The 14,165-nt window shown below is 35.0% G+C and overlaps 1 protein-coding gene across 6 annotated transcripts in view; it reads left to right on the plus strand.

The window, feature by feature from the left end:
• Positions 1-14,165, plus strand: part of PCLO (piccolo presynaptic cytomatrix protein) — a 390,788-nt gene that overhangs the window by 230,652 nt on the left and 145,971 nt on the right. For all 6 annotated transcript variants that reach the window (XM_077863838.1, XM_077863839.1, XM_077863841.1 and 3 more), the window contains exon 7: positions 7,725-9,912. In XM_077863838.1, coding sequence (XP_077719964.1) covers positions 7,725-9,912 — 2,188 coding nt within the window. The remainder of the gene's footprint in view (positions 1-7,724; positions 9,913-14,165) is intronic.

The following is a 14,165-nucleotide window of genomic DNA, read 5'->3' on the forward strand; positions in this document are numbered from 1 at the left end:
ATTGGATTGGAATTAAATAACCAAGTTAGAAGTTATTTATGTTCCTGAAAATCAGTTGCTTTTAAATTACAAGTTGGCTGGGGGATCCCTGGGGGACTCAGCGGTTTAGCGCCTGCCTTTGGCCCAGGGCGCGATCCTGGGGACCCGGGATCGAGTCCCACATCAGGCTCCCTCATGGAGCCTGCTTCTCCCTCTGCCTGTGTCTCTGCCTCTCTCTCTCTCTCTCTCTCTCTCTGTCATGAATAAATAAATAAATAAATCTTTAAAAACATTCTAAGTTGGCTGGACATCATTACAAACTATTATATTTCCATCTGCCCTTGGGAACAATAACTAATCTAGACTTTTCACTTGTTTTATCTCATTTATTCCTTAGATCAATAATATTTTTTAAAAAATACAACCTCCTTTTCCATCTAAGGAAACTGAGGTTTAGCGAGTTGAAGCAACCTGCTACCGGTCTCACAGCTAATGAAACAGCAGAGCTGGGATTGAAACGCTGAGTGTCGGCTCTAGGAGACTTAAGCTTTCAATCACTGTGCTACGCTTCCTCTCAGTCCGAGGAATGTGGCTGAGACCTGGACAAGTCTCCAACATTGTGACCATTTCTATAGTCAGAGTTAAAGGTATTCTGTTACCAAGCAGAGAACAGCAAAGCTATTTAGGTTTGTGGAGAGTGAGTGGTGACCAAGGCTAACTTATATCTACCTTCTAACTTAGTATCTACCTGCTTCCAACCAGCTTTGTCTCTTGCTTCCATGACTCGCATCCATGGCACACAAAATATTAATAAACACAAGTCACACATCTGTGTTAAATATTTGCAACCCTGGAGGATAGCTAGAAATCCCCAGTACCTAGGACACTTCTTTAGCCTATGATTTTATTTAAAAAAAAAAAAAAAAAAAAAAAAGAAAGAAAAAAGAAAAGCAAAGAAAGAAAAAAAGGGAAAAAATTAAGTTTGACTAAGCCTATTCTCTCAGGTAAGAATAGTAAACTGTGAAAAGTAAATTAGGGGAAAAATTACATGTATGAGCAGTGAATAATAAGAACTAACACGGTTCCTCATAGTTTTATTTTTCCTAAGATTATATATATACTCTCATTCCACTCAGTGAATTCTGAGGGATTCAGTTCTTGATGCCAAAGTTTTAAAAATCATTGCAAGTTTTTATGTTACCCATTTATTTCTTCATTCTTTCATTAACAAATATGTGCACCCATTTCATAATCAGAGCCATATCCTAAAAATCAAGGCCTATGTGCATTTTTGAAATTTAAAATATTTGGATGGAGAGCACCCCGGGTGGCTCAGCAGTTTAGTGCCACCTTTGGCCCAGGGTGTGATCCTGGAGACCTGGGATCGAGTCCCTGCATGGAGCCTGCTTCTCCCTCTGCCTGTGTCTCTGCCTCTCTCTCTTTCTCTCTCTGTGTGTCTCTCATGAATAAATAAATAAAATCTTTTAAAAATAAATAAATAAATAAATAAATAAATAAATAAATAAATAAATAAATAAATAAAATATTTGGATGGAAATTCATAGTGAAGAAATGTTAGGAGTCAGTAAAATATGGTGGAGAGATTCTGAAATTGTAGCTTATTCCTCCTCAAAAAATCTCAAGTAATATGGGGAATTGGAGCTCCAAAGCAACTTTTTAGCACATTATTTATTCTTTTTCTCTCACTTTTAATTCCTTCATTTACTCAATACTAACAATTAAGTCATAGGGTTGTTATGAAAATCCGTTTCTCTGCATCCTCACCAGCATCTGTGGTTTCCTGTGTTGTTAATTTTAGCCATTCTGACAGGTATGAGGTGATACCATAGTCTTGATTTGTATTTCCCTGATGATGAGTGATGTTGAGAATCTTTTCTTGTGTCAGTTAGCCATTTGGATGTCTTCTTTGGAAAAATGTCTATTCATGTCTTCTGCCCATTTCTTAACTAGATTATTTGCTTTTGGGGGGTATTGAGTTTGATAAGTTATTTGTAGATTTTGGATACTAGCCCTTTATCAGAAATGTAATTTGCAAATATCATCTCCCATTCAAAAGGGTGCCTTTTAGTTTTGCTAATTGTTTCCTTTTCTGTGCAGAAGTTGTTTTTATCTTGATGAAGTCCCAGTAGTTCATTTTTGCCTTTGTTTCCCTTGCCTCAGGAGCTAGTAAGAAGTTGCTATGGCTAATGTCAAAGAGGTTACTTACCCATGTTCTCCTCTAAGGATTTTGATGGATTCCAATCTCACATTTTTGTCTCTCATCCATTTTGAATTTATTGTATTTGTGTCTGGTGTAAGAAAATAGTCCAGTTGCATTCTTCTGCATGTTGCTGTCCAGTTGTCCCAACACCATTTGTTGAAGAGATTGTGTTTTTTCCACTGGATGTTATTTACTGCTTTGTCAAAGATCAGTTGAACATAGAGTTGTGAGTCCATTTCTGGGTTTTTCTCTTCTCTTCCATTGATCTTTTTATCTGTTTTTGTTCCAGTACCACGTTGTCTTGGTCACTACAGTTTTGTAATATAGCTTGAAGTCCAGAATTGTGATGCCTGAAGCTTTGCTTTTCTTTTTCAAGATTGTTTTGGCTGAATTCAGGGTCTTTTGTGGTTCCATGCAAATTTCAGGATTGTTTGTTCTAGCTCTGTGAAAAATGCTAGTGGTATTTTGATAGGGATTGCATTAAATGTGTACATTGCTATGGGTGGTATGTACATTTTAACAATATTTGTTAAATATTTGTTAAATATTCCATGAGTAGGGAATGTTTTTCTATTTCTTTGTGTCCTCTTCACTGTCTTTCATAAGTGTTCTATAGTTTTCAGGTGGAACTCTTTGATTATATTTATTTCTAGGTATCTCTTTTTTCTGTTTTCTTTAAATTCCAGTGAGTTAACATATGTGGTAAAATTGGTTTCAGGTGTAGAATTTACTGATTCGTCATTTGCATCTAACACCCAGTACTCCTCACAACAAATGCCCTCCTTAATAACCATCATCCATTTTGCTCATTTCCCACCCTCCTCCCTCCATTAGTGCAATTGTAAATAGGATTGATTCCTTGATTTCTCTTTCTGCTGTTTCATTATTTGTGTATAGAAATGCAGCAGATTTCTGTATGTTGATTTATATCCTGCAGCTTTACTGAATTTGTGTATCAATTCTAGTTTGGCAGAGTCTTTTAAGTTTTCTACATAGTTTATTGTGTAGTTGGAAAATGGTGGAAGTTTGACTTCTTCCCTGGCAATATATATGCCTTTTATTTCTTTTTGTTGTCTGATCGCTGAGGCTAGGACTTGCAGTACTATATTAAATAACAGTGGTGAGAGTGGACATCCCTGTCATGTTCCTGATAATATAGAGGAAAAGCTCTCAGGTTTTCCCCTTTGAGGATGGTATTACCCGTGAGTTTTTTATATGTGGCCTTGATGATCTTGAGGTATGTTTCTTCCATCCATCCTTTCTTGAGGGTTTTTATCAAAAATGGATGCTGATCTTTGTCAAAAACTTTTTCTGCATCTATTGAGAGGATCATACCGTTCTTATCCTTTCTTTTATTAATGTTGTCTGTCAAGCTGATTGATTTGTGAATATTGAGCCACCCTTGCAGCCCAGGAATAAATCCCATTTGATCATGGTGCATGATTCTTTTTATGTACTTTGGATTTGATTAGTTAGTATTTTGTTGAAAATTTTTGCACCCATAGTCATCGGGATATGGGCCTGTAATTCTTTTGAGTGGGATCTTTGTGTGGTTTTGGAATCGAGGTAATGCTGGCCTCATAGGATGAGGAAAAGTCTGCAAGTTTTCCTTCCATTTCTGTTTTTTAGAACAGTTTGAGAAGAATGGGTATTAACTCTTTTTAACATGTTTGGTTGAATTCTCTGGGAAGCCACCTGGACCTGAACTTTTATTCTTTGGGAGATTTTTGATTACTGATTCAGTTTATATGCTGGTTATGGATCTGTTCAAATTTTCCATCTCTTCCTGTTTCCATTTTGGTAGTTTATTTATTTCTAGGAATTTATCCATTTCTTCCAGAATGCCCAATTTGTTGGCATATAATTGCTTATACTACGTTTTTAGAATTGTTTGTATTTCCATGGTGTCAATTGTGATCTCTCCTGTCTCTTTCATGATTTTAGTTATTTGGGTCCTTTCTCTCTCTCCCTCCCTCTTTTTTTTTTTTTTTTTGATAAATCTGGCTGGGAGTTTATCAATTTTGTTAATTCTTTCAAAGAAGCACCTCCTGGTTTCATTGATCTGTCTTACTGTTTTTTTTATTTGTATATCTTTTATTTCTACTCTAATCTTAATTATTTCCCTTCTTCTGACTTCATGTTCTTTTTCCAGCTTCTTTGGGTGTAAGTTTAGGATGTGTACTTGAGACTTTTTTTTTTCTTTTTAAAAGATTTTATTTATTTATTCATGAGAGACACAGAGAGAGAGGCAGAGACACAGGCAGAGGGAGAAGCAGACTTCATGCAGGGAGCCAGACGCAGGACTCAACCCCTGGTCTCCAGGATCAGGCCCTGGGCTGAAGGTGGCACTAAACCGCTGAGCCACATGGGCTGCTGGAGAATTTCCTTGCTTCCTATGGAAGGTCTCTATTGCTATATGCTTTCCTCTTATGATTGTCTTTGCTGCATCCCAAAGGTTTTGGACTGTCATGTTTTCATTATCATTTATTTTCATGAATTTTTAAAATTTCTTTTTAATTTCCTGGTTAGCCCATTCATTCTTTAGTAAGATATTCTTTAACCTCTACATGTTTGTAGTCCTTCTAAATGTTCTCTTCTTGTTGACTTCAAGTTTCATAGCACTGCGCCTGGAAAATATGCATGATATGATCTCATTCTTTTTGTACTAGTTAAGGCCTAATTTGTGACCCGATATGTAATCTATTCTGGAGAATGTTTCATGTGCACTCAAAAAGGATGTATATTCTGCTACTTTAAGATTAAATGTTCTGAATGTATGTATCTTTTTGGTCCATCTGATCCAGCGTGTCATTCAAAACCATTGTTTCCTTATTGATTTTCTGCTTAGATATTTTATCCACTGATGTAAGTCAGTGTTAAGGTCCCCTGCTATTATTGTATTTTTATTAATGAGTTCCTTTACATTTGAATTCCTTTATATTTTATATATTTGAGTGCTCCCAAGTTGGGAGCATACATATTTACAGTTGTTAAGTCTTCTTGTTGAATAGACTCCTTTGTTGTGATTTAGTGTCCTTCTTCATCTCCTGTTATAGTCGTTAGGTTTTTAAAAATATTTTTTAAAGATTTTATTTATTTATTTGTGGGGGGAGAAAGAGCAAGAGAGAGCAAGGGGAGGGGCAGAGGGAAAGGGACAAGCAAAGTCCATGCAGAGCCCAGAGCCCAATGAGGAGCTCAATCCCATAACTCTGAGATGGTGACCTGAGCTGAAACCAGGGTTCAGAGCTTAACCCTGAATTAAGCTCTATATCAAAGCTTGTCTGATACAAGTATTGCTGTTCTGGCTTTCTTTTGACCTCCATTAGTGTGATAAATGGTTCACTATCCTCTCACTTTCAATCTGTAGGTATCTTTAGGACTAAAATTAGTCTCTTATAGGCAGTGTATAGATGGGTCTTGATTTTTTATCCATTCTGACACCCTGTGTTTTTTTTTTTTTTAAATTTTTATTTATTTATGATAGTCACAGAGAGAGAAAGAGAGACAGACAGAGACATAGGCAGAGGGAGAAGCAGGCTCCATGCACCGGGAGCCCAATGTGGGATTCGATCCTGGGTCTCCAGGATCGCGCCCTGGGCCAAAGGCAGGCGCCAAACCGCTGCGCCACCCAGAGATCCCGACACCCTGTGTTTTTTATTGGAACATTTAGTCCATTTACATTCAGAGTAATTATTGATAGATACAAATGTAGTGCCTTTTTATTGCTTTTCATGTCTTCTGGAGATTTTCTTTGTTCCTTTCAAGTCTTTGTCTGTTGGTATTTCTTTCCTACTCAGAGTCCCCTTTAATATTTCTTGCAGGGCAGTGTTAGTGGTCACAAACTCCTTCCATTTTTGTTTTTTTCTGGGAAATCTGTCTCTTTCTATTCTGAATGACAGAAAAACTTTCTGGTTAGAGCATTCTTGGCTGCATATTTTCCCCATTCTGCCCATTGAAAATATTGTGCCACTATCTTCTAGACTGCTAAGTTTCTGTGAGAGATCTGCTGCCAACATTATTTATCTTCCCTTGTAAGTTAGGGACTTCTTTTACCTTGGTGCTTTTAGGAATTTTTTTCTTTGTCTCTGTATTTTGCAGATTTAACTACTGTATGTCTTGTTGTTAACCTGCTTTTGTTAATTTTGATGAGGAATCTCTGTTCCTTCTGGATTTGGATGACTGTTTCCTTTCCCAGATTAGGGAAGTTTTCAGCTGCAATTTCCTCAAATAAATCTTCATATTCTTATGATTGTTGCTGTAAGTTCTAGATCAGGCACATTATTTGTATCTGTTTTGATTATATCCCTGACTGTGACCTTTCCTTGTTCTTTCTTTTGGGATGAATTCCTCTATCTTGGCATTTTGTCTAGGTCTCTGTTTTCTTTTCTGTGTTAGGAAAGCCTCTCTGTTTACATCAGTTTATTGAAAATGATCTGTCATGTCTTTTGCTAAAATTGTATGATTCTCAAGACCATTGGTTCTTATAATGCAAATTTATGACAAACCAATTGAAACCAAACATACCTTCCAATTCATCAATGATATACCTTATCAGATTTTTTTTCAAGATTTTATTTATTTATTCATGAGACACACAAAGAGAGAGAGAGAGAGAGAGATTGGCAGAGACACAGGCAGAGGGAGAAGCAGGCTCCATGCAGGGAGCCCGACGTAGGACTCGATCCTGGGACCCCAGGATCATGCCCTGGGCCAAGGATGGTGCTAAACCACTGAGCCATCCAGGGATCCCGTACATTATCAGATTTTTAAAAAAATATATATCTATGAATTTTTATTGCAGCCAGTTCCCTTTGCTTCATGTATAACTTGCTAAAACATTAAGAACAACTAAAATTACTAGAGAATAATAAAATCGAAAGAAAACATAAGCCAAAATGGTCATGAAAATATTGAAGTATTAAATAGAAAATTAGTCAGATTACTCTTTTTTTTGGGGGGGGGGAGGACATTAGAGATTTAAAATTTTTCTTTCAAAACATTTCATAATTAGAATAGGAGTAACAGCCACTCTTTGGGTGCATGGCAGGGGCCAAAATTGGGAATGAGAATATAGAAGCAAACAATTGAACTTAACAATGGCAAACGTGCATCTTCAACAAATATAACTTTAATTTTAGACAGCTAACACAAATACTCTGGGAATACATTTGGCAAATAGTTTTATGTGTACTAAAGAACATGAAAAATGAGTTTCTAGAATTCTTTTAAGAGTCTAACTAAATATAAGCCTGCCTAGCAATGAGTTCTGTGCTTGATTTCAAAATTCACTTCTAATGTTCCAGAAGTTATAATAATAAACAACCTACCAAGAAAGGAAAATTTATTTTTCAGCCAATTGTATGTGTGACTAACACTTGAAGTAATAATATAAAATTTTGTTTCATTATGTTGTCATAGCTAAAACATATACAAAATCATTTTTATGTAATATGTAAGTTACAAAGTTTTTAAATCTTTTTTTCCCTTTGTAATAAAGTTCTATTTTTTGTTTATTTAATTATAGACAAAAGGTTCTCAAACCATGACACCTTCTGGCACCCAGAAAAAAGTTAAGAGAACTCTGCCAAACCCACCCCCTGAGGAGACCTCTACAGGCACTCAGTCAACATACAGCACAGTGGGTACAGTTTCCAGGAGGAGGATCTGCAGAACCAACACAATGGCACGAGCCAAGATTCTCCAGGATATAGACAGAGAGCTTGATCTTGTAGAGAGGGAATCTGCAAAGCTGAGAAAGAAACAAGCAGAACTTGATGAGGAAGAAAAGGAGATTGATGCAAAGTTACGGTACCTGGAAATGGGAATTAACAGGAGAAAAGAGGCATTATTAAAGGAGAGAGAAAAGCGAGAGCGAGCCTACCTCCAGGGAGTAGCTGAGGATCGGGATTACATGTCTGACAGTGAAGTGAGCAGCGCCCGACCAACCCGAATAGAAAGTCAGCATGGCATCGAGCGACCAAGAACTGCTCCCCAAACTGAATTCAGCCAGTTTATACCACCACAGACCCAAACAGAATCTCAGCTAGTCCCTCCTACAAGTCCTTATACACAGTACCAATATTCTTCCCCTGCTCTTCCTACCCAAGCACCCACTCCATACACCCAACAGTCCCATTTTCAGCAACAGACTTTGTACCATCAGCAAGTTTCACCTTATCAGACTCAGCCAACATTTCAAGCCGTGGCAACAATGTCCTTCACACCTCAAGCTCAACCTACACCAACCCCGCAACCTTCTTACCAGTTACCATCACAGATGATGGTGATACAACAAAAGCCACGGCAGACTACATTATATTTGGAGCCCAAGATAACTTCAAACTATGAGGTGATTCGTAACCAACCCCTAATGATAGCACCTGTTTCTACTGATAATACATATGCTGTCTCCCATCTTGGGAGTAAGTACAATAGCTTAGACCTGAGAATAGGATTGGAGGAAAGAAGTAGCATGGCAAGTAGTCCAATATCAAGCATATCTGCAGATTCTTTCTATGCAGATATTGACCATCATACTCCACGAAATTATGTCCTAATTGATGACATTGGAGATATTACCAAAGGAACGGCAGCATTAAGCACTGCATTTAGCCTTCATGAAAAGGATCTGTCAAAAACAGACCGTCTCCTTCGATCCACTGAAACACGTAGATCTCAAGAAGTGACAGATTTCCTAGCACCTTTACAGACATCCTCCAGATTGCATAGTTATGTGAAAGCAGAGGAAGATCCCATGGAGGATCCCTATGAGTTAAAGCTTCTGAAACATCAGATTAAACAAGAATTCCGTAGAGGAGCAGAGAGCTTAGATCACCTTGCTGGTCTTTCCCATTATTACCATGCTGATACGGGCTATAGACATTTTCCAAAATCTGAGAAGTACAGCATTAGTAGACTCACACTTGAAAAACAAGCAGCAAAACAACTACCAGCAGCCATACTTTATCAAAAACAATCAAAGCACAAGAAATCACTAATTGATCCTAAAATGTCAAAATTTTCACCCATTCAAGAAAGTAGAGACCTTGAACCTGATTATTCAAGCTATATGACTTCTAGCACTTCATCTATTGGTGGCATTTCTTCCAGAGCAAGGCTTCTTCAAGATGACATCACTTTTGGCCTCAGAAAAAATATTACAGACCAACAGAAATTTATGGGCTCATCTCTTGGCACAGGGCTGGGCACATTAGGAAATACCCTCCGGTCAGCTTTGCAGGATGAAGCAGATAAACCATACAGTAGTGGCAGCAGATCCAGACCTTCTTCCAGACCTTCTTCGGTCTATGGCCTTGATTTATCAATTAAAAGAGATTCTTCTAGCTCTTCCCTAAGACTGAAAGCTCAAGAGGCTGAAGCTCTAGATGTTTCCTTTAGTCATTCATCACCTTCTGGCAGAACTAAGCCTACCAGTTTACCAATTAGCCAGAGTAGAGGGAGAATACCAATTGTGGCCCAGAATTCTGAAGAAGAAAGTCCACTCAGTCCTGTTGGCCAGCCAATGGGAATGGCCAGGGCTGCAGCTGGACCCCTTCCACCAATATCTGCAGACACTAGGGATCAGTTTGGATCAAGTCACTCATTGCCTGAAGTTCAGCAACACATGAGAGAAGAATCACGAACTCGAGGCTATGACCGTGACATAGCGTTCATCATGGATGACTTCCAACATGCCATGTCAGACAGTGAAGGTAAATTGGGCCTCAAACTACCTTGTTACTCTCAAAACTCAAACTCTTATTTTCCTGCATGTTTAATTTTCCTTCTCCAAGGATGTATTCTACTTTTCTTAGTGCGTCTTTTGCATGTTTACTTCAATTTTATTTCTTGTAAATGGAAATTTAATCTTGTGTATAGATTTCCTAGCATGCTTTTCTTTATTTCTTTTTAGTTTATTATTTTATTGTTGTTTCTTGATTGTTTGCTTGATTTGTTTGGTGTCCACTTTTCTAAAACCATTATCAAGTAATTGTGTCAATAAAATATGGTCATCCTTAAATCCATAGTTGGAAAGTTTTTAATTGTATGTTTTTTATTTTTTAAAAAATGCATTTCAAAATATATTGGTCAGTTTCTTTCAGTTTGTGAAATCATTAATATTTAGAGCCATTAAGTACTATTCTACTAGACTTTGTAATAGAAAATTATTTATATTATTTTTGTGATATCATTGTTCATTAATTCAGAAAATGTTCTCTTTTTGAGAATCTTTGGCTGAGTCCCTGATATTAGTGTAATCTAGAATTTTATAATTCTCCTTAAATAAAGGATTAATATTTTATTTCTCTCACTATGAGTACCATAATTGACAAGGTTGTGCATTTTGCATTACATACTTGAAACCTTAGCACTAAATATGATATTTTCAAAATAATCATATCAATACATAGGAAACATTCTTTATAAATAGAATAAAAAATTTGTTCACTACTCTTGTGAGTTTAGCAAGCTGAAGCCCTCCTAGTTGGTGTACCCATTTAGCCTTTTCCTTGGCTTTGCATTTTGCATCATTCCATTTTTTTTGTCCTAAATTGTTTTGCTAATTTTTCTGTGAATAAATGATTGAAGGCAAGTATACACTTTAACTAAAAACTGGCTTATGATAATTTTGTTGTTGTTGTTTAATCATATAGAGTGACAGGATTTTAGAGAATTATCTAGTTTAAATTTAATTATGAAGATGAGGGAGGAGATACAAGGATATATAGAGTCCTTTCCATGCCAGGAGGACTCATGACCTTTGGTTCTCTTTTTTCCCCTCCCTCTACAGTTTACCTTTGCATGTAGGTGTGATTTGAGTCTTAGAAATAAAATATTTCTCAAGTAAAGATATTATTACTTCATGCCTTTGAAGTCTGCAGAGCACTAAACTAACACAAACACCCCTCCTTTTAAATCGGACATTTTCCCTGAGGACTTACAGGAAAATACGTGTTCATGAAGAGAATTTTCTTTCTACTTCTATATCTAGATGCTAATATGATTTTATAAGTTCATGTCTTGATTTGAATAGAATTAAAATAAATCTCTGGATCTGAAAGTTGAGAGATTCCTTTTCTTAGTGAAATTCCAACAGATTAGTTACTTTCTTTTTCTTTTTTTATTGAAGTTCAATTTGCCAACATATAGTATAACACTCAGTGCTCATCCCATCAAGTGCCCTCCCCAGTGCCAGTCACCAAATTTCCCCATCCCCCCTGCCTGCCTCCCCTTCCAACTAGTTACTTTCTGATTTATTTTCTTCTCTACAGGCTATTGGATTGACCATTTTTATTGATAATTATTCAGTGAAATAAAACACTGTATTTGTATTTTTTATTTTATCAATTGTTTGAATCTCTCTAGTTAAAAAGAGATATGACATTTTGTGGAAGCAGTTTTTTTTTTTCTTTACTTTTTTCACAATCCACATTTTACACACATTTTATACATATAAAACGATTGCTGCAGAAGAATAAAAAGATACTTCAATAATCATATTGGTAAAATAATAAGATAAATTAAAAACTTTAACAGGTTTATGGCATAACTAAACACCTAAGGCTATGTGTGTGCATAGAGCATATATTTGAGAATTTGACCAATTTGTTAATTCATCATGGATGTTTTTCAACATGGTTCCAGACATTTAGATTTTTCTAGATATCCCAAAATATGGTATTTATTTACATGCAACCGTATGAATATAACCAGATGTTTTATTTTTCATTTATATGTTTGGATGATATATACTCCTAATCATTAAGGACTGTATGAAAAACATTGTTTTTATAAATAGATGGTAAGACATCATGCAGCATACAAAATTATGAAATGTATAAAGATGATACCAAAGAAATAATTAAAGTGAAATTTAGATGAAATTACACAATTAAACTAAAATATTTAAAAATTAACCAGATAAGAAATTTAGTTGTAAAGTACATACAGATAGAGAAATAGACAAAGGACAACCATAACAAATTAAATTACATATGTAATATTATGTGTGTGAATTGTAGTGATTATCTTTAAAAGTTGTATGTTTTAAAATGTTACATTTTTTTTTTTTTACTTTTAAATCACGTGAACATATTACTTTTCTTCTAGTAAAGCAATGGCCTACTTTTCTTTTGAAATTTTGGATTTCTTGGGTAATTAAGGGACAAAGCAGGAAAAAATTTTCCTAATTATGTAATTCATTTGTGAACTCATGAAATACTGAGAATTTTTAAAATAAATTTTTACCAAATATATGCTATATCTGTATTTCAATGATAAGAAGATCACTTTGAGAGGTGTAACATTCCAACAGGCTATTTAGTAATCAGTAGAGAAAAGCAAACTTAACTGATTTCAAATTGTTGAACTGATTGTTCATGTGTGCTTTGAGTTCAATTAAACTTTAGTTTATAGACTTACAAGAATATTTTTCAGATGTGTTCTATATGACTTTAGTTAATTTTGAAATAGCTCACTTGAGGTAAAGTCTAGATAAGCATAATTTACATACAATGCTTAGTATTTATGGTCTCAACTTGAAAACTACAATTTGATGTGCATGCATGGTTGATTAAGTACAGAACAGGAAACCCTTTTTTAAAGTGGATTTTGAGGAAAGCTAAGCTAACAATAGTCGAATTATATTTATTTCTACAAACACAAATATTTTGTTGAAAACATTCTTTTGAAGTATACTCCAAGCCAAAAAAAAAAAATCAGTATAGTCACTTTGAAAATTTTTTTTCAACCAATATTTAATACTGAGTAGAATTGAACTATTCCCATAACTTTGAATAATGCTAGATCCCCAAATAGCTTACTTTTATTTTATATTTAAGATTTCAAGAAAATATCATCAGTTTGAAACAAGAAGATATTAATCTCCAGGCAATTATTTAAGTTAATTTGGAAAAAAAATATAAAGTTTAATTTTTAAAATGGAGATATACCATGGCAGATCATACAACTGCAGTTATAAACAACTAGCATTTATGTCCCATTTGCTATAAATTATGAAGACAGAATACAATTTAAAAGTAGATTTGTTCACTCTGGTTGCACTTAATGATCTATAAATGTTTATGCAAAGCATGACAGTTACATATTGTCTTATTATAAGAAATAAACAATCAAAGTATGTAATCAGAAACAAAATGACAAATTTTGGAACAGGTTGAGATTCTGCTTTATTTGTATAGATATAGCCAAGAAAACATGATTTAAAGGATTGTGTTTCAAATGCATTGAGCAGAGGTATATATTCAAGTGAAATCATGTATTACATGATCCAAGATATGCATTTATTTAAATTAGTATAGATGTTTTTAACGAGAAATAAATAACAAGAATATGTAAGAAATAAAATAAGATGATATTACTGTGATTGGGGATAATCTAGTAAGTTTTTAAGAGACCGATAATTAAATCACAGATTTTTTTGATATGTACTTATCAAATACCTATCACATTAAATATTTTTTCATAAGTTTAGTTTTTCATGTCAAATGAAAACTATGAAAAACTATAATAAATTATTATCATGTAGATTGTGTGTGAAGATTACATAAATATTAATGAGGTTTGAGGGGCAAATTAATACTTATTTTTTAATGTGCATATCATTATTAAGATATTTAACTTCTTTTTCTAGTTGACTAATTTTTCTGTTTCATTCATCTCCCAAACATTTATTGAATATTATGGCATTTGCAAGGCATTGTTTTTAGTGTTGAGAGAGGGGGAATAAGGAAGATCTGAGCCTTATCCTCAAACAGCTTAGAATCTTCTGTTAGAGATCAGATAAGTGCACATACAACCACAAACCAGGTATGTAACATTGCATTTCCTCAAACTGAAGAATGACTAAATTATGACACATCATCAGTCGTCATATTTACTGGGGGGAAATGCTGTGGTTAATCACAGGAGGTGACCACAGGACCAAGATCCCAAGACTTATGGA

This window comes from Canis aureus, chromosome 21, assembly GCF_053574225.1.
Source record: "Canis aureus isolate CA01 chromosome 21, VMU_Caureus_v.1.0, whole genome shotgun sequence".
Lineage (NCBI taxonomy): Eukaryota > Metazoa > Chordata > Mammalia > Carnivora > Canidae > Canis > Canis aureus.